This window comes from Bicyclus anynana, chromosome 14 (assembly GCF_947172395.1).
Source record: "Bicyclus anynana chromosome 14, ilBicAnyn1.1, whole genome shotgun sequence".
Classification (NCBI taxonomy): domain Eukaryota; kingdom Metazoa; phylum Arthropoda; class Insecta; order Lepidoptera; family Nymphalidae; genus Bicyclus; species Bicyclus anynana.
This window is the reverse complement of record NC_069096.1, coordinates 2,409,703-2,429,292: the sequence shown is the minus strand read 5'-3', so window position 1 is coordinate 2,429,292 and position 19,590 is coordinate 2,409,703. Positions and strand designations below refer to the sequence as shown.

The 19,590-nt window shown below is 36.9% G+C and overlaps 2 protein-coding genes across 2 annotated transcripts in view; both read right to left on the bottom strand.

The window, feature by feature from the left end:
- LOC112057875 (uncharacterized) overlaps nt 1–19,590 on the bottom strand; it is a 65,944-nt gene that overhangs the window by 20,716 nt on the left and 25,638 nt on the right. The window contains exon 3 of the mRNA XM_052885298.1: nt 9,463–9,598. Within this exon, the coding sequence (XP_052741258.1) occupies nt 9,463–9,598 (136 nt within the window). The remainder of the gene's footprint in view (nt 1–9,462; nt 9,599–19,590) is intronic.
- LOC128198708 (uncharacterized) lies at nt 3,741–7,826 on the bottom strand. The gene is made up of 2 exons (XM_052885296.1): nt 7,231–7,826; nt 3,741–7,150 (listed from the first exon to the last, which is right to left on the bottom strand). The coding sequence occupies exons 1-2, from the start codon at nt 7,733–7,735 to the stop codon at nt 3,819–3,821; spliced, it is 3,837 nt and encodes a 1,278-aa protein (XP_052741256.1). The 5' UTR covers nt 7,736–7,826; the 3' UTR covers nt 3,741–3,818.

Sequence of the window (19,590 nt, the reverse complement as noted above, 5' to 3'; positions counted from 1 at the left end):
TTTGTAGTCAAGAGCTAACTTGTAGAGAATAAAAAAAAACTGAAATTTTATGAACAGTTCATGGTTCATGGTGTTTCAATCAACCCCCGTTTTGTTATATGTATCTTGGTTCAAACCTAAAAAAGTATAAAACGAGGTAGCCGTACAAAATTGAAAGTATCGGCGTGCAAAGAAATTTTCAGTGTTGCTTTTCCGGCTTTTCTTATCTCGGTGCATACTATTTGCTTTAAATTTTCAAAGGTAATTTTCATTTTACTGACGAATTAAGAAAGTAATATTAACTTACTGTTAGAAAACGAAAGTCTTCGAGCAGTGCTTGTTACCAGTGATGACCTATGGATTTGAGACTTGGTCGCTAACTATGGGTCTTATAAGAAGGCTCAGAGTCACTCATCGGGCGATGGAGCGAGCTATGCTTGGAGTTTCTCTGCGTGATAGAAATGAGTATCCACAGAAGAATCAAAGTCACCGACATAGCTAAGCGAGTCATGAAGTTGAAGAGGCAACGGGAAGGGCGCATATATCGAAGATCGAGCGACGGACGATGAGGTCTCAAGGAGATGAAATAGCGACACCGTACCAGAAAGCGCAGTGTTGGTTGACCCCCCTAGATGGACCGAGGACATCAAGCAGGTTCCAGAGAGCCATTGGATGCTAGCGGCCCGAGACCGTGATATTTGAAGGTCTATACAAGAGACCTATGTCCAGCAGTGGATGTCCATCGACTGATAATGATGATGCAATCTAAGATGGAAGCGGGCTAACTTGTTGGGAAAAATTAAAATCCGCACCCCTTTCAGTTTCTACGCGACATCGTACCGGAACGCTAAATCGCTTGGCGGCACGTCTTCCCACCAGCCAGCCCCACAAGCCTCCCGCCAATTAAGAAAATCTCAATCAGCCCAGCCGGTGATCGAACCCAGGACCTCCGTCTTGTAAATCCACCGCGCATATCACTGCGCAAAAAATGTTATAAAAAAAAACCAAATTAATTTTCATAACATAGTTAACCACAAGTTAATTAGATTTACTTGTCGGATTTATTTTTCTTTTTCTTGTGATCTCGGAGTTCTTGATAAATTACATAATTCTATTTAAATTCGAAATCTTCCATCTCTTTGAGATTAACATAAATTGATAGTAATCGTTTTAATTCTGTCGTACCTTTTCCATGGCAACTTTGAAAAGTTGAAAAGCTTTAGATTAATCCGTATAATGAATACGGGTTTTAATCATGCTACGTGCGTAAGAAAAGTTGAAAACTTTAGGCTCTTTGCACACGGGTCGTAAGCGTAGACGTCTCGTAAACGTATCGTTGAGAATTTTTTTTCTATAAAACTCATCATTTCACTTCACTTTTGACGATATTTCTGCTGATTTTTTTCTACACCTTTCCTATTAGTGAATGATTGTTTAGAACACGGAATACTCACAAGTTACAACCACTTTCAAGAACCTTATAACTTTATCAGAACCCCTTTTTAGAGATCTTCATATATAAATCTTTATGCCACTGTCATGTAATATTTTTTTGTTGTATATTGTTGTCTTTTACAGCACGAGTGATACAATTGCTAATTACGTGCAATGACACATAATACTTTTCTACAACCATGATAAGAAAATAAATAAAAGATATAACAAAACTTGCTAAATAATTTATAATTATTGGCGTTGGACATGGCCTTCTCGATTTTTTATTAGCGTGGCCTTTTAATTTTTGTAACCAATGCCATGGAGCTATATAAAAATTTAAAAAAAAAAAGAATTGTAGCACGGTTAACCCGTGTGGTAATGAACATTCAAACTACCTGTAGGAATTAAAAGCTTTGTGATATGGTTTGGGGGTTTATAACTATATTACAAAAAGGGAGTAAAAATAAGTATTTTCTCATCTTTCTTTTTTATCCAAGTCCGCTACGCCGGTACCGTAATAACAATATACGAGTAAATCTCATAAGATACTCTCCAATAATGCTTCGTCTGCGCTCTGCGGACTTGTTTGAAAATATATTATGTAGGTATAAGTATTGGTATTCTTCTCGTCTTACGTAGGTACTCGTATGTCTCACGATACGCTTATGGTACGACGCCGTGTGCGAGGGGCCTTAGATTAGTCTTCAGAAATGTTATGCAGAGTACCTATACCCCTTAATGGCTAAAAACTCGAGATAAAACTTTACGATTTTAATTAAAAGCCTGCAAGCCAGGTACGTGGATAATTGAAACTTTTTATGCCAATTTGCTGCCAAGAGGTAGGTGTTATTGTATTAAAAATCCGAGTTAACAATCTTGCCAAGTTTCCCAACGCTCGTGCCACGGTTAACACCATTTACAAAACAATACTATACTAGGTAAGAAGTTTCAGATTTCATCCGAAAGCGAAATGAACAATTAATCTTAGAAACACCTGTGTGTTTTGTTTACCTGGTATCTCAACACATACAATATGTTAATAATATATTTGACATAATAAATATATTTAAACAATACACACATCCCTCAAATAAATTAATTCGTAGGCTACGGCATAGCATAGTAGTTATGGGTGCTATGATAGCAGATTATATCATAAATAATTTATTTACTACATATATAAACACTTATAAAATTGTATGCAAACAAAATGTATTTAAAGGCAGCGCCGCAAAATTGACCCTTTAAATCCCTGTAGCTCCGAAAGTAATGATCGCAGATACCCTGTTACTTCTACAAAATTGCTTCACCATTACGAGTAGCCTTTTTGTTATTCTTTACAAGTTAGTGAGTATGCAAACTTTTAATTTATATGAAATTTAAAAAAACCGGCTAAGTGCGTGTCGGGCCACACGCAGTGAGGGTTCCGTGTAATTTTTTCACGTATCCGTAAACAACCGTTTAGCTGGTAGACACTTGAATCTAACGAAAACCAGCACGTAAAATGTTAATATTTTAGAAACGGATCTCTTAATCGAAAAATAGTGATAGAAGGCCTTTCATAACTTTTAAAGACCTATCCAATTGTATAAGTAAAACGAGTAAAAAAAATCATCCCCATTTTACATGTAGGAGAGGTACCCTAAAAAATATTTTTCAAGATTTTAGTTTTATGACATCGTTCATATTTTTAATGTTCATACTGAAGCTAAATTAAAGCTTTTTAATAGTAAAAGTCTCTGCGCTAAACGGACGGATGGACGGACAGACGGACATGGCGAAACTGTAAGGATTTCTTGTGGACTACAGAACTCTAAAAACTGTCATCATAATCATAATCATATTTTAAGTTTTCGACTAATTATCACCATTATTAAATCTTGACATAACTTGACGCGTTCTTAAGTGCTTGTAAACTAATTTACATAAATTAATATTGACTTTGACTTTAACTTCATGTTGATAAGATGAGAGTCATATGCCATATACAAATTCAAATTCAAAATTCATTTATTTCAATTAGGCTTAATGTACAAGCACTTTCGAAACGTCAGGTGATAATATTATTAAATAACTAGCTGCGCCCCGCGGTGTTACCCGCGAAAAATAAGTACACGTACAGGTAATTTAATTTAAACTGTAAACTTAAAAATGGTGTAGGTTTTCATTTAAAGCGTACGTTACAGTCTTTTTTATTAATTTTATTAACCCATAGCTCTGTCGTTTATTAAAAATTACAACACAGAAACTTTCGCCTTTATAGAGTGACTAGCGGCCCGGTACGTGCTTCGCTACGTATAAAGTGAAATAAAATAAACAAATCGGAACATCAAATTCATTTATTTAATCAAAAAAATATTTTATTTAAAATCGAAATCAATTGCTAGCTATTTACAACACACTTAATCCAAAACATTTGGATAAACAATATTTTTTGTTTTTCCATTTTGAGCATAAATAAACAAACGGCTGGGGGTACCGACTCTGGAACAGGCAACATATAACTGGCCATGTGAAAAACAATGTTCCTCCAAATTCACACCACAAACGTGAAGTGTTTGACCTTGGGCCTTGTTGATGGACATCGCAAATGATAAACGCACAGGATATTGTAAACGTTTGAACTCAAAAGGCATATCAGTTGGAATCATAGGTATACGCGGTATCAAAACAACTTCTCCTTTTGATTTACCAGTTAAGATCGTAGCTTCAATCAAATTTGGCAATAACTTTTTCACTGCCAATCTTGTTCCGTTACACAGTTTTGGTGGATTAATATTTCGCAATAATATAATCGAAGAACCAACTTTCAGATTCAAGCAATGCGGTGGCATACCAGCCGGCTCCAATGAATTTAAAAATTCAATTGGATAATTCATTGCCTCATCTTGATTCATAACACTGTCAATTGATTTATATTTCGTGACTACGCCTGGCAGTTTCGCTTGAATTTGAAAATTAATTGCATTGACATGAATGTTTTTCGGTGCTAAAATGGCGCGTTCTGTCAACCAATCATGATTTCTGTAATTCTGAACAATATTCGGAAAAACACATTCAATCAATTCATCTATCGATTGCGCAATTGTACAAAAATTGTTCGGTACAGCGATCAATCCGTTGGTTCTGTCGATTTGTATTTTGCCGTCACCAATTTCTAACAATTGTTTTGAGAACTCATGGGCAGCTGGATCATTTTGTAGGTGAACACGCATATTAATGTTTAGTGTCAATTTTTGTAGATATCTCCAAAGAACTGATGACTTCAAGCAGGCATTTATTTCATCAGCAGGAGTTGATCGAGGAATGACAGGCAATGTTTGACGAAAATCCCCTGAAAGTAATATCAAAGCACCACCAAAAAGCTGTTGATTACCACGTAAATCTTGCATTGTTCGATTGAATGCTTCTAGTGATTTTTTATTCGCCATTGTACACTCATCCCATAAAATAATTGACGTTAATCGCAGAACTTTTGCCATAGCAGAATTTCTCGATATATTGCAAGTTGGAGTTTCAATCACCTGTACATTCAATGGCAATTTTAATGCAGAGTGTGCGGTCCGACCACCTTCTAATAATGTAGCAGCAATTCCCGAAGATGCAAGTGCTAGTGCAATTTTCTGATCTGATCGAATAGTCGCTAAAATCAATGATATAACGAACGTTTTACCTGTGCCACCAGGTGCATCCAAAAAATATAATCCACCTGCATTATTGGAAACGGCTTGCATGATTGTATCATATACATGTTTTTGCTGAATATTTAATTTGGTTATATTCGATTGTACAAATAAACGCAAATCATTACAGTTGAATTCCTGCTCACGTTGCAATTCACGATCAAACAAATCATGCATGGGACGATTTGGTGCGGTCATACCCAATTGTACTAATGCTTTATTTGCAATCGTTAGACATATATCTTCAATTATTATCAAAGCTTCGTTGCACATTTCCAAGGTAATCAACAAATCAGGATTTCTTGCATGATGACGCATACGAATTAAAATATCTTCTGCCATATAATTTTTATATTTGTTCCATAATTCAAGTGGATTTGATGGCATACATGTCGATAATATAATGGCAAATAGCATTCGTATTTGTTGTGGATGAGCTGACGTAGATGCATCATTAAGTGTTGAATCCCAATGTGCATCATCCTCCAACAAATGCAAGAGTTGACATGCTTCACGATATGTTTGACACAAATGACCGTCGACTGTCCTTAATTCTTGAAATGATTTTGGGCCATTGACGTTAACTAATAGCAATCGCAAATAAAAACACTCAGCATTGTTTGGATGTACTGTATACATTCTCCCAATTGCATCTTTTTTGAAAATGCCTGAATGCCCATCGACTGCTGTTCCTTGTTTACGTCTTTGAAATTTTTTTGAAGACACATTCCATGTATAGTACTGAGGCACTTCGGAATATAACAAATTTCTAGCAAATGTATCAGTTTCGCATAATTTGAAAAAAGCTGTCAACGTAGTCGCTGGTGGGTGTGCTGCTCTTTCCAATGCATTTGCTTCATTAAAATAAATACGTTGGCCATTCTCAAGATGCACAGCTAAGTGAACAACCACAGGATGTCTTTCGTGCATTGGAAACGACAGAATCCTCCAGACAGCTTCATTACTACTAATATAGCGCCCCAGTTGATACTGAGTAATTTCATCATTTCTATTATCACCAGCTACACCGAAAACAGCCATATCGCTCCCTTTATTTACATACTTGCAAATATATTTAATGGATTTGACTGAATTACAATACTCCACATTTATATGAGCCTTGAATATTTTCGATAATAATGGACAATACGGAACCACCCAACGATTATCAACTTCAACGTCCTGGTTACGCATTCTAATGGTTGCCGTTTTGCCATTATCATTAGGTGATCTACGTCTATACAACGGATATCCGTCATTGCCCGTTATTGTGTCTGAAGTCAATTGTCTTGGGTATCGTTTCGAACACTTTCCATCAATCATACATGGCGAATTCATATTTAGTTCACCGCACGGACCATGTATCATGTTTTTAACGACAACATCAAATAACTCAGGATCAACAGTTTGATCAGGAATTTCACCTGATATAACGTTATCGATTTGATCCGGAGTTATTTTATTTACCAGCCAAATTAATATATGTGCGTGCGGCAATCCCCTTTTTTGCCATTCGATGGAGTACATATGGCAACGCACCTCTCCAAATACACGTAATTTCACAATTAAATCCATAAGTGCTTTCAATTTTCGCCGAAAAACACGTGCTGTAATGTCATGACGATCAGTTGTCGACTGGCCTTCAAATAAATTGTTCTTGATGTCATCCCACTGCGGATTACATGTAAATGTAATGAACAGATCCGGTCGACCGTATTTTCGTACATAAGACATTGCGTCTTGTGCATATTCGTTCATATGCCGTGGGCTACCAATATACGAAGATGGCAATATAGTTAAACGTCCGATGTCATTAACATTAGCATCATTCGCTATCGCATCTTGCAAATGAATATATTCTTCGGATCTTAATTTTGCTTGGTTGAAACGAATATAATTAAGACGTTCAGTCTCTATTTTGGCATACATATCAACGATGTACTGATGATATAGTTTACCACATTTTAAGATATAATTTTGTTCTTGTGGACGAATCATCAATCGATACGAATAAAAATTCATGGCACTAACTTTTTTCTGTATATGTAGACCTGAAAATAATTACAAAATGTGACTTTAGAAAGTTGTAGAAATGAAATGTCAACACACTAAAAATAGGTCAATTATTTACCTGTTCGTGGATCAATCATTGGTATATTGATATGGTAACCATCGTCACCTTTCCAATGCAATATTGGGTACTGTAATGCATCGTAACTACGATGAAGTTCCGAAACACGTTGCAATTGCTCATTTCTACGATGAAGTACAATATCACGGGATTGAAACTGATCACCAAGAATTACAATTGCAACCTCATCAATTGTTGGTGCATTAAATCGCCTTGCATGCTCTCCAAAAGGTGTTCTATCAGCTCTTATTACGATTTTGTGATTATCAGTTGGCATACGATCGAGAGCAATTTTAAACAATTGAACTAATGCGTTATGCTGATGGAAAAACCTTTGTAGCTCACGAATAATTTCTCGTCTTGTATTCGAAACAATTGCACAACGTTGATCCAATTCACGATTTTCATCACCAATAAAATAAATTTGCAAAAATTGATGATCAGCGTCGGGGTATGGCAATAACGAACCAGCTTGATGATAAATCTGGCCCTGAATCTGTAACATGTATACAATTTTAGGTAAATCTTATATCAGTTTTTTTTTAAATATACTTTATGCTTCAGATTGATACAAACATGGAATAATCCTGTTGAAGTATTTACCTTAAACGTCGGCATAAAATTATCTCTAATAATTTTAGTTGCACCAAAAGAAGTCATTTGAAATGCCGAATTGTATTGTTGAATATGACTCAGAAAGTGCTTCGACGCTTGCGATGTCCCAAAAATAAATGAATACAATGGTTCGGGTGGAGTTTCTAATGCTGGCAATCTCACTTTGCCATTAGCACAACACATGCCGGGCGTTTCACCTGGAAAGTTAGCCGCATCACAATGTGGACATATTGCGTCCATCATTCCAATGTATCCATACATACTATAATCAATCTGACTGTTGTAATTAAAAGCAGCACGCATCATTTCAGCCAAAACAGCACGACGTATTCGTGATGGCCGTGCAAGATTCAGTACAGGTACTGGGTTAACAAATCCATTGCGTGCATTACGTTCACGCTGCGATGCATTAGCTTGTGCGCGTTCATCTGCAGTCTGTGATCGTCTTAGTAATGCCACATCATTTGCATTACGCGTTCGCCGACCTATATTTGCTCGTCTGGCTGGTGGCATTTTTCCCGTATGCACATATGTTTTCGCTTAAAAATCGAAAAAAAAAATTAGAACAAAAAAAAAACAAATTCCCAAGAAGCTGTCGCATATGATGCCATGTGAAATCATATACGGCAACTTAGAAAAGTACACATAAATTCAGGACTCACCGTTTGTATGAATGCACTGCAAATGCAATTATGTGAAAAGAAATTTATCGCTGATAATATGATTTAATCAAACCACGTCCAAAATGAATTGACGGCATGAATGACATAACAACGTGCTTGTCCTGTCAACAAAACTTCAAAAAAGTTTCTGTGAAAAAACTTTCTATTGAATTCATTTATGACAAAAAATGTGACAAATGAGGAACGGCTCGACCGATTTTATGCAAACTTCACATAAACCATCTACTAAATATGCCGACCAAATCCTAAGCATTTGGTTTGGATAGGTGAGCCCGTTCTTGAGTTATGGAATTACAACGAAAAGTGGCATTGATTTTTATATATATAGATGTCATGGTGTGATTCGAGACGTTTAGTAACAATGTAAATTTCTTTTTCCGACACAATTGTTTATACCTTGTCCCATAGGAACTGTATAGTTTTCCGGGATTTAAGCATTCTCAAAGTAATTTCAGCAGTAAAAAGCAGCCTATGTATTAATCCAGAGTAAAATCTAGTCCCATTCCAAATTTCAGCCAAATCGCTTCAGTAGCGGCAGCGTAAACAACGAACAAACATACTTACACAAACTTTCGCCTTTATAATATTAGTGTGATAGTGTGATGTGATTAGTGTGATTAGTGTGATACTGTGATAGTGTGATACTGTCATATAATATTAGTGTGATGGTGATAATAAATAGTTGGTCGAAAACATAAAATTTAAGTAACGAGGGTTCCAAATGATCCGAGAAGAGCCCACAACAAACTCAGCCAGGGTTTATTTATTTCATCACCGGTATATCACCGTTTTACAAATCTATCTAGAACTAAATACATACTCGTATAGTGCAATTCAATACCAAGCTTTTTTAACCTCTAGGATTATATAAGCTTGTATTTAATAAAAACTTTGAACTTATTGAGCTAACATAACCAGAGCTTAGTAAACGTACCTCGCTGTCTAGGAACAGTGAGGAGTCGATGGTCTGCGCCAGCTGCGCCATGATGGTGCAGTTCTGCAGCACCAGCGCAGCGTGCGGCACGAAGCAAAGCACTACCATTTGCAGCAAGAATACACGACGACCACGTCTGGGGAATGAGAAAGTTTATCAAGTACCGGCCAATTGCGAGTCGGACTCGCGCACAAAGGGTTCCATACCATCCTTCTTCCTCATCATCATCATCATGAACCTCAGACCAATTATTGTATAGGACCTGCCTCGCTAAACGTTACTTTCTGTCAAAGTATATGATCAACGATTTAATGCGATTATAGAAGCTGTCTGTATAGTATCGATGTTTAATAGTTGTAATCGTGTTCGTCGGTTAAAGAGCTCCGTAAAAATACCTTTTTGTGTAATAGAATTGTGTAATAAACGGGCAAAAACTTCTAGTTTAGTACAAAATATATATCAAATCTAAGCTCATTTTCTTCAGAAAATGACAGACAATTTTGTTCATGACCATGAGTGCGATACATGTCCTTCTATATTTGGTCTGAGTCATAAACCCATATTCGCTGCTGAGTTCAAATCTCCTCGCAGAATGAGAGGGGTTAGGCCAATAGTCCACCACCCTGGCCCAATGCGGATTGGCAGACTTCACACACGCAGAGAATGAAGATAATTCTCTGGTATGCAGGTTTCCTCACGATGTTTTCCTTCACCGATTGAGACACGTGATATTTAATTTCTTAAAATGCACACAACTGAAAAGTTGTAGGTGCATGCCCTGGACCGGATTCGAACCCACACCCTCCGGAATCGCAGGCAGAGGTCATATCTACTGGGCTATCACTATGTTTGTTTGGATGTTTGTTAATCTTTAACGCCGCTACTACTGAAGCGATTTGGCTGAAATTTGGAATGAAAATAGACTTTACTCTAGATTAACACATGGACTTTTTAACCCGTTCGTCAATCAAAAATGAATGGTTTCCTCGGGGTTTGTAAAAAACAGAATTCCACACGGACTAAATCGAAGTTATAAAGGGCAAAAAATCACGTTTGTTATATGGGAGCCCCCTTAAATATACATTTTGTTTTATTTTTCACAACGATTTTATACTATTCAATAGATATTTAAGCTACGTTCCTACAAAATCACCGCAAAAAATAATCTGAATTTAATTATTAATTGATTATGAAACACGGCTAAAACTCACGTGATATTAAGTCGGAGTATGCCGGAGAGTTTGGATCGTGTTGCGATGCAAGAACCAGCTCATGACTAAGGGCCCCGTATGGGTTCGAAACTAGTCGGGCATACTCCGACCTAATATTTCGTGAGTTTTAGCCGTGTTTCATAATCAATAAATATGAATTTAACTACACCACTGAGCATGTGTGTGCTCAGTGTAGTTAAATTCAGATTATTTTTTGCACAGTTTTGTGTTTATTTACATTAATATTTATGTATATATATTCGTAATTAAAATAACTGAATTAGGTGAACGAAATTTCCCATACTGTGGCATTTAGGGTCACTACAGTTTGTTATTTTTTAAGACCATTTACAGATCGCATAATTTGTATATTTGATTTATAACCAACGTAACCCATGTTTAAAGCAAATAAATAAATTATTATAGTAATAGTTTTATTTTTTGAGGTTTCAAAACAGTAAAGTTATGCTAGTTCTAGACTAGACTAGACGGCCTCCGTGGCGCAGTGGTTTGCGCGGTGGATTTACAAAACGGAGGTCCTGGGTTCGATCCCCAGCTGGGCAGATTGAGAATTTCTTAATTTGTCCATGTCTGGCTGGTGGGAGGCTTCGGCCGTGGCTAGTTACCACCCTACTGGCAAAGACGTACCGCTAAGCGATTTAGCGTTCCGGTACGATACCGTGTAGAAACCGAAAGGGGTGTGGATTTCCATCCTCCTCCTAACAAGTTAGTCCGCTTTCATCTTAGACTGCATCATCACTTACCATCAGGTGAGATTGTAGTCAAGGGCTAACTTGTAAAGAATAAAAGAATAAAAAAAAAAAGTTCTACAAACAGATAATAATTAACAAAATAATTAACTAAAAAATTTTTGTTAATTATTTTGTTAATTATTATCTGTTCAAAAATTAAAAATTAAAAATAATTAACAAAAAAATTTAACCGACTTCAAAGATGCATTACTCTAAAAAGCGAAAAATAACGTCGTACCTATGTCCTTTCTATTGATCGTTTTGATGACGGTGCCAAAAACAAAATAAACTGTAAGAGACTATATAAAAGGATACCCCCAAACCTATATAAAATATTGAACAGTGTTTATAACAGCAAACACAAGCCAATTAAAGTGACAATGTGCAATTGGAGGCAGTAGCCACAACAATCAACACAACCACATAGCAACTAACTAGCGACAACATGACCACAAACATTCAATAATGACCACAAAACAACTACTGGAAGCTGTGAAACTATCCAATGTTAGTCCACTTACTGTCGCTGCAATGTGGTAAAGTTGTCAGTTGTAAATTTACTTATGATCCAGTAAACTTAGGCTTTAGGTATAAATCTCGTGATATTCAGCCGAATATATTTGTACAAACTTGTATTTAATCATATGAAAATTTGTGTCAAAATCTATACTTATATGTAGGGTGTCTTCGTCTATTAAAACTTGAGGACAAAATTAACAAAAATCATTTTTTTTTGCATTTATATACCATCAACTAGCTGACGCCGCGCGGTTTCACCCGCGTGGTTCCCGTTTCCGTTGGAGTGCGGAGATAATATAAAGCCTATAGCCTTTCTCGATAAATGGGCTATCTAACACTGCAAGAATTTTTCAAATTGGACCAATAGTTCCTGAGATTAGTGCGTTCAAGTAAACAAGCTCTTCAGCTTTATAATATTAGTATAGATTCTATAGGTTTTTGCTATTTGTATACATTTACTTGCAGACCCGGTCAAGCTTCGCTTTGACTTAAGTGCACTTTATCCCTATCCCTATCCTAACCCTACTCTACCCCTACTCTACACCTACCCTAACTCTACTCTACCCTACCCCTGCCTTACCGCTACCCTAACTCTACCCCTATCCCTAGAAGTGGGAGTAATAAAAAAAATGTTATTAAAAAAATAATTGACCTTACCATTACCATGTAGGTTTTGAGATAACATAAATAATACCAAAATACAAATATATACAAAGATTCAGCTGGGAATCTCGAATTCCGTGGTAAACTTACTAATTATTTCAATGGATCAGATCAGTTACGATATGCCACTTGTAGATCACGTTTAACGTAACTAAACTTGTTTAACTAAATATCTTTGGCGTACCTAATAGACTAAACTCACGTGCATAATTAATTTTGCATTTCTACGAGAACGGAAACCAAAATAAATGTAATGAACTCTATTTAAATGGACTAAAGTGTATTTTGCAATGTAACAAATTAACCAGCGAAATGTGCACGTACACATAAACGCAATTAAGGGATCCCTGTCTACAATGATTTATGGGTTCCGCATACAGCTGCAAATAAACTATTACTAGGTTAGCGCGCTCCATTGCTGCATTAGACATTGGATGCAGTTGATCATCATTCATTCTCTACAAATATTAATATTAAAGTTCTTATCTCTTGTTACTTTAATACAAAAAACAACTAGCAGATGTACCGTCGTTTCACCCGCATATTTGGCGTTCCCATGGGAATACGGGGATAAATATACACAGGGTCAATGGAAACGTATAGCGATCCCTTTAAGGGGTGATAGTAGGAATCATTAGCTATCAAATTGAATTGGGTTACATGAGGCAAAGATGTACCGATTTGGAAAAAAAAAAGCTTTTCCTTTTTTTTTCACGAAATGTGGGTAAACGCTACTTCAAAGTAGATTTAATGGTTGTTTTTGATGTTTTTTGTTTGCTAACACCATAATACGTAATAATAATATAAAAAAATATAAATGCCATACCATTTGTAAATGAATTGGATTACATCATAGATTTACGAGTCGGTATAATTCATTCTGTTATCGCCGTTTAGTGTTGGAAATAGTAGTCTGTGACGAATATGACGTCGCTCGAACTCGTGTTGGCTTCAATGTGCTCGTGGCGTTCGAGCCGTCCACATCTCTTGTTGTGTAATTCTTTATGTGTTACTTGGGATAGGCGGGGAGAGTGACTTGAGTGGAAAAGGGGAGTGTTTGTATACAGTAAAAGGCGCCTTTAACCCTACTCACATCGTTCACAAGTACGTGACTCCACTCAAGGTCATTCTCTGCCATTCTAGGGTCTTAGTTTGGTTACAGTTTGATTTGTTAATTAAGTTGTCCTGACAAGTGTTGTGAATCATAACCTTTGTTCGACATTAGTTTTCTTATATTTGCAATCACCTTTGAGTCCACTAAAAATTCTATGGATTACATGGGGCAGGACAGACATCACATCTAGGTGAGATGCCAGTGGCAAATCAAATATCTACGAAATTTGATTTGCCACTGACTCAATCATAAGTTTCTTCTAACTCAATCATAAGAAATACTAAATACGTAAATATTTACGAAGTTATTTAACATACTTATGAGTTTAGATATCCAAAATAGTTTTCTCCGCATGTTTGGTCCATGTGTCGACGAAATGAGGTCATAAACGTCAAAGAGGTCATCGAAGCGTGCCTGAACTTGATGACATTAATATATTATTTTGAATAAGGCACCTCGTGCACTAAGCGACCACGAGCACGACCTGTGGCCACAACGACAAAGACAAGTTAACTTAAGGACAACGAAAAGTTAAGGATTTCTCATCAAATTTAATTTAAAAATCATGTTTTGTGATTGATTCAGTAAATAACACGTCACAATGTTCCTTGTATGTACTACAAAATGTAATTGTCAAAGTAATTATTAACTTATATTTTTGTCAAAAGCTTCGTTTGTAAGGGATTTGTTATAGTGACGTCATGTTGAAATATATACTATCAAGGCTGACAGACGTTTTGGCTCCTAGTGTCAAAACATATTTAAAAACTAAAATTTTCATGTAATCACGTCCCAAAAGAATATGAAAAAAAATCAATCTAGTAGAACGATAATGAACTATTTAAGACCGTTTAAAAAATGAGTCAACTACCCTATTGGCCGCTTTACGACCGATCGTGGTCGTCGCCTCAAATCTGACCACAGCCAAATCGTACCTTTTGCGAACGATCACGACGCGACACGAATACTCATGGTCGTAACCGCCTAGTGCGTGAAAGCCCTTAATACACAATGAATAAATTCATAAGCTCATCGAGTTATTCAACCAACATTATCAGCCAATTTTAACGGCCCATTGCAGGGACTCGCTCTTTATAACCGACTTAAAAAAAGAGGTTCTGTGTTTGGCTGTATATGTATATCCAAATTTTCCGTCATTTGAGGACGTATTTTGAAAATTCTTTTTTTTTTGGGAGGGGTATTATACTTCCAGGGTGGTCCCTATCCTGGATAGGTCGAGGGAAACTCGTCCAAAAATCGTAGAGACGACTTGTGCGTTTGTTAATACACTTGTAGTGGTGGGGAGTGAAGGTTCCGTTACACTCTCCGACGGTTCATTAATGTCATCTTCATTAGACTCGTCTTCTTGTAAGCAAATCGAACTAATGCTATCTTGTTCCAAGTTTCACTCAACCCCTCTCCGCGCGCGCAATGCCTGCAGCAGGGCGTCGCGCAGCCGCTTCGCAGTTTGGATCGTGCCGCGATGCAAGAACCAGCTCATGACTAAGGGCCCCGTATGGGTTCGAAACTAGTCGGGCATACTCCGACGTAATATCACGTGTTTCGTAATCAATTAATATGAAAAAGAAAATCTTGGAAATTTTGGATGAAATACACTTCCAATAACTTTTATCTCTGTTTATTTTTACAAAAATATTCTCTGAATTCAGTCTGCCCTTGCGTTATCTCTGATATTAAATTGTGGCACTGAATTGCTCGAACGAAATGTTTCACGTCGGATCTTTTTTGTAAAAGTCATATTTCGAGTCAAATACATTATCTTTTATAAACCTATAAAAGGTGTTTTTGTATCGTCAGAGCAGGTACATTTTATATATTTTCTCACTTTCCAAACGTATCATAAAATTTGTCTGTTGTGTAAAAAAAGGTATACAATAAACCGAGTCAGATTTTTTTTCTAAGATTCCGTTTGACAAAAAGGTTTACGGCATTTTATCTTGTGAAAATATGTTGGATACACAAAAGTACGTTAAAACGAAACGAAATCAGGCAAAATTTAATATATTATAGGCAACTATCACCCAGCGGTCGATGGAGCGAGCTATGCTTGTAGTTTGTCTGCGTAATCGAATCAGAATTGAGGAGATCCGCAGATGAACCAAAGTCACTGACGTAGCTCAGCGAGTCGCGAAGCTGAAGTGGCAATGGACAGGCCATATAGTTCGAAGAGCCGATGGACGTTGGGTCCCAAGGTGCTGGAATGGCGACTCCGCACCGGAAAGCGCAGTGTTGGTCGACCCCCCACTAGGTGGACCGAAGCCATCAAGCGGATTGCAGCTGCTGGATGCTGGCGACTCGAGACCGTTTTGTTTAGAAGTCCATGCAAGAGGCCTATGTCCAGCAGTGGGCGCCCATCGGCTGATAATGATGATGATAAGGCAACTGTAGGGTATACAGGATGGCTTAGGATATGGGTTTGGGAAGTCATTCATCATTATAATATTTAACAGCCATCTAAAGGGCCAGGCCTTGCTCCGCATACGAGATAAGATATGGTGATAAAGTTTGACTATTAACGATCACTATCAGATGTTAACTACAGTATTTTGCCCAAACTTACCTATGGCCCACAAACATGGTCATTAACAAAGAAAACTGCAATTCAAATAAATGTTGCACAACGGAAAAAGGAAAGAGCATTATTCAATATTCGTCTTATAGATAAATATGAGTACACAAAACAAGAAATCAAAAAGAAACTTCAAACAAAAGACGCAATAACCATGGAAAATATATGGAATAGGGAGGGCATATAATGTGAAGGAAGGATAACAGGTGGGTTAGAGAAATTAATGCTTCGTGCCCAACTTATAATAAGAAAAGAAGAGGAAAACCATCATGTAAACGACGAGACGACCTAGTAGTATGGGTCCTTTAAGGGACCAAGAGACGAATGCAAAACTGAGGAAGAGTTACGTGTCTCAAACGGTGAAGGAAAACATCGTGAGGAAACCTGCATGCCAGAGAATTGCTCAATTCTCTGCGTGTGTGAAGTCTGCCAATCCGCATTGCGCCAGCGTGGTGGACTATTGGCCTAACCTCTCTCTGTTTGAGAGGAGACTCGAGCTCAGCAGTGTGCCGTATATATAAATAAATAAATAACCAGTCTAAAAAATAAAATAAAAAATCAAGTGTTAATGATAATGAACCAACGACTTAACATGCTCTTCGAGACACGGAGGCACGGAGCCACCAACTTCCCAACTCCGGGCTTGGAATTTGCACTGAAAATTTCTAGGAAGGATATTTCAGGAGTTTTCTCCCTAAAATTATTACGTTTGTGTAACCCAGTAGTGTGCTTTAATTAATATACAACCCCTCCTTCCTTCATTGTGTTATCTTTAACGTAACACGGGTAGCACGAGCCCACTCCCACGAAACGGCTTTGATCTTCATAATTATGTTTTCTTCACGTTTGCGTACTTAAGACATAATTATGTATATTGTATATACATTTTAAAGATGCTTATATTATAAATGTTTTGTATTACGTAACGTGTTTATGTGTTGTTTATATGTTATTTCTTACACCTAGGCGAACGCCGTGGCATTATTTTATGCCACGGCGTTCGCATAAAATACCAACAACACGAGAGTAAGCATAGGATGCTTACTCTCGTGTTGATGATGTTACGAATTGTGATGATGCTACGAATTGTTTTCCTGTGAGTCAGAAAGTACTACAACAATATTTTATACTAGAGATCAACTCATGGCACTAGCGCATAAAAACTGAGGCGGACAAATGTGCATAATTATTGTCTTAATTTCATTTAGTCGATTATTAAACAACGAAAGTTATTTTTTTAATTCTTTACAAGTTACCCCTTGACTACAATCTCACCTGATGGTAAGAGATGATGCAATCTAAGATGGAAGCGGGCTAACTTGTTAGGAGGAGGATCAAAATCAAAATCAAAATCAAAAATCATTTATTTCAAGTAGGCTCAGTTTACAAGCACTTTTGACACGTCAGTTGACTATTTGTAAAGATTCTACCACCGGTTCGGAAGGCAGGTTCTGCTGAGAAGATACCGGCAAGAAACTCAACAGTTGCTCTTTTGAAAAAGTCATACAGTAATATAATTTACAATTGATAACAATTACAATTTCTTATAGTTTTATTTCCTGTGTGAAGGTGGAAGCTGATCCAATGGCCTCCAAGCGCTTTTATCTTTAAGGAACTCATCAATGTTGTAGTAACCTCGACTAAGTAAATGTTTTTTAACACATTGCTTAAAGCTATGCATTGGCAGGTCCATCACAGTCTTGGGGATCTTGTTATAGAAGAGTACACCCAAACCTACAAAAGATTTTTTTACTCTTTGGAGACGATATGCAGAAATAACTAACTTATGCCCGTGTCTAGTAAGACGTGGGTTTAAATCTTCTTTTCGTTTGTACAAATTAATATTTTGTCTTACATAGACTATACTGTTATATATATATTGACAGGCTACTGTTAGTATACCTATTTCTTTAAACTTTTGACGAAGGGACTCGCGTGATTTTAATTGATATATTGCTCGAATTGCTCTTTTTTGAAGTACAAATATAGATTGTATATCGGCAGCCTTGCCCCACAATAAAATTCCGTAAGACATTACGCTGTGAAAGTACGCAAAATAAACTAGCCTAGCTGTATCAACATCAGTGAACTGTCTTATTTTTCTCACTGCAAATGCCGCTGAGCTGAGTTTACCAGACAGTTTTTCTATATGAGCACCCCACTGAAGTTTACAATCCAAGGTCACTCCCAGGAAAACTGTGGAACTCTCAATTTCCAGTGTTTCACCATCGATCATTATAGACTTTTCTAATTTTATTACATTTGGCAATGAAAACTCAATACATTTAGTTTTCTTGGCATTCAAAAGTAGATTATTTGCAGTGAACCAATGCGACACATGCGACATGGCACGGTTTACGTCGTCAGAGTTATCTTTATTTCTGTCCGTCTTAAAAATTAAGGATGTGTCATCAGCAAACAGTACAATCTCACATATGCCGCTGACATGGAATGGTAAATCGTTTATGTACACTAGGAATAAAAAAGGACCCAGAATTGAACCCTGTGGGACGCCCATTTTGGTAGTGGAACCGTGCGACTTTATATCATTTATGCATACCTTTTGTGTTCTATCACTGAGATAAGAGGCAATGAGATCGAGCGCAACACTTTTGATGCCATAGTGGCTTAACTTGAGTAAAAGAGTGTTATGGTCAACACAATCGAACGCCTTGGACAGATCACAGAACACACCAATAGCATTCTTAGAACTTTCCCATGCTTCATAAATATGTTTTAAAAGTTTAGCCCCTGCATCAGTAGTATTGCGACCTTTTGTAAAACCATACTGTTCAGGATGAAACAAGTTATTTAAATTAAAATGACATAAAAGTTGATTTAATATGATTTTTTCAAAGACCTTGCTAAGTGTTGGCAATATTGTAATCGGTCTATAATTATTAAGATCTGATTTGTCTCCTGATTTAAAAAGTGGTATCAATTTGCCATGCTTCATTAGGTTCGGAAAAATACCTAAGTCCACACATTCATTAAAAATAATGGCTAAGTGGGGAGCAATGACATCAATTATATTAGATATTACTTTCACTGACATGCCCCACAGATCTCCAGTTCTTTTTAATTTTAACAAATTGAAAGATTTTTTAATGTCAGATACAGTGATATGGTGAAATTCAAAAAGATCGTTGCACTCTTTAACATTGCCTCTTAATAGTCTCTGAGCTTCCGTAGCAGACGAATCCAGTGAATCTGTTAACAAGATAGGAACATTCTGGAAAAAATCTTCAAAGGCATTAACAACCTCGTTATCAGTGTTTA

What these genes read in the sequence shown, in the direction of transcription:
- LOC128198708 (XM_052885296.1), bottom strand. Translation starts at nt 7,735, where the DNA reads ATGTTACAGATTCAGGGCCAGATTTATCATCAAGCTGGTTCGTTATTG. An exon ending in AATGATTGATCCACGAACAG is followed by an intron (nt 7,151 to 7,230) that starts GTAAATAATTGA and finishes AATTATTTTCAG; the next exon opens with GTCTACATATACAGAAAAAA.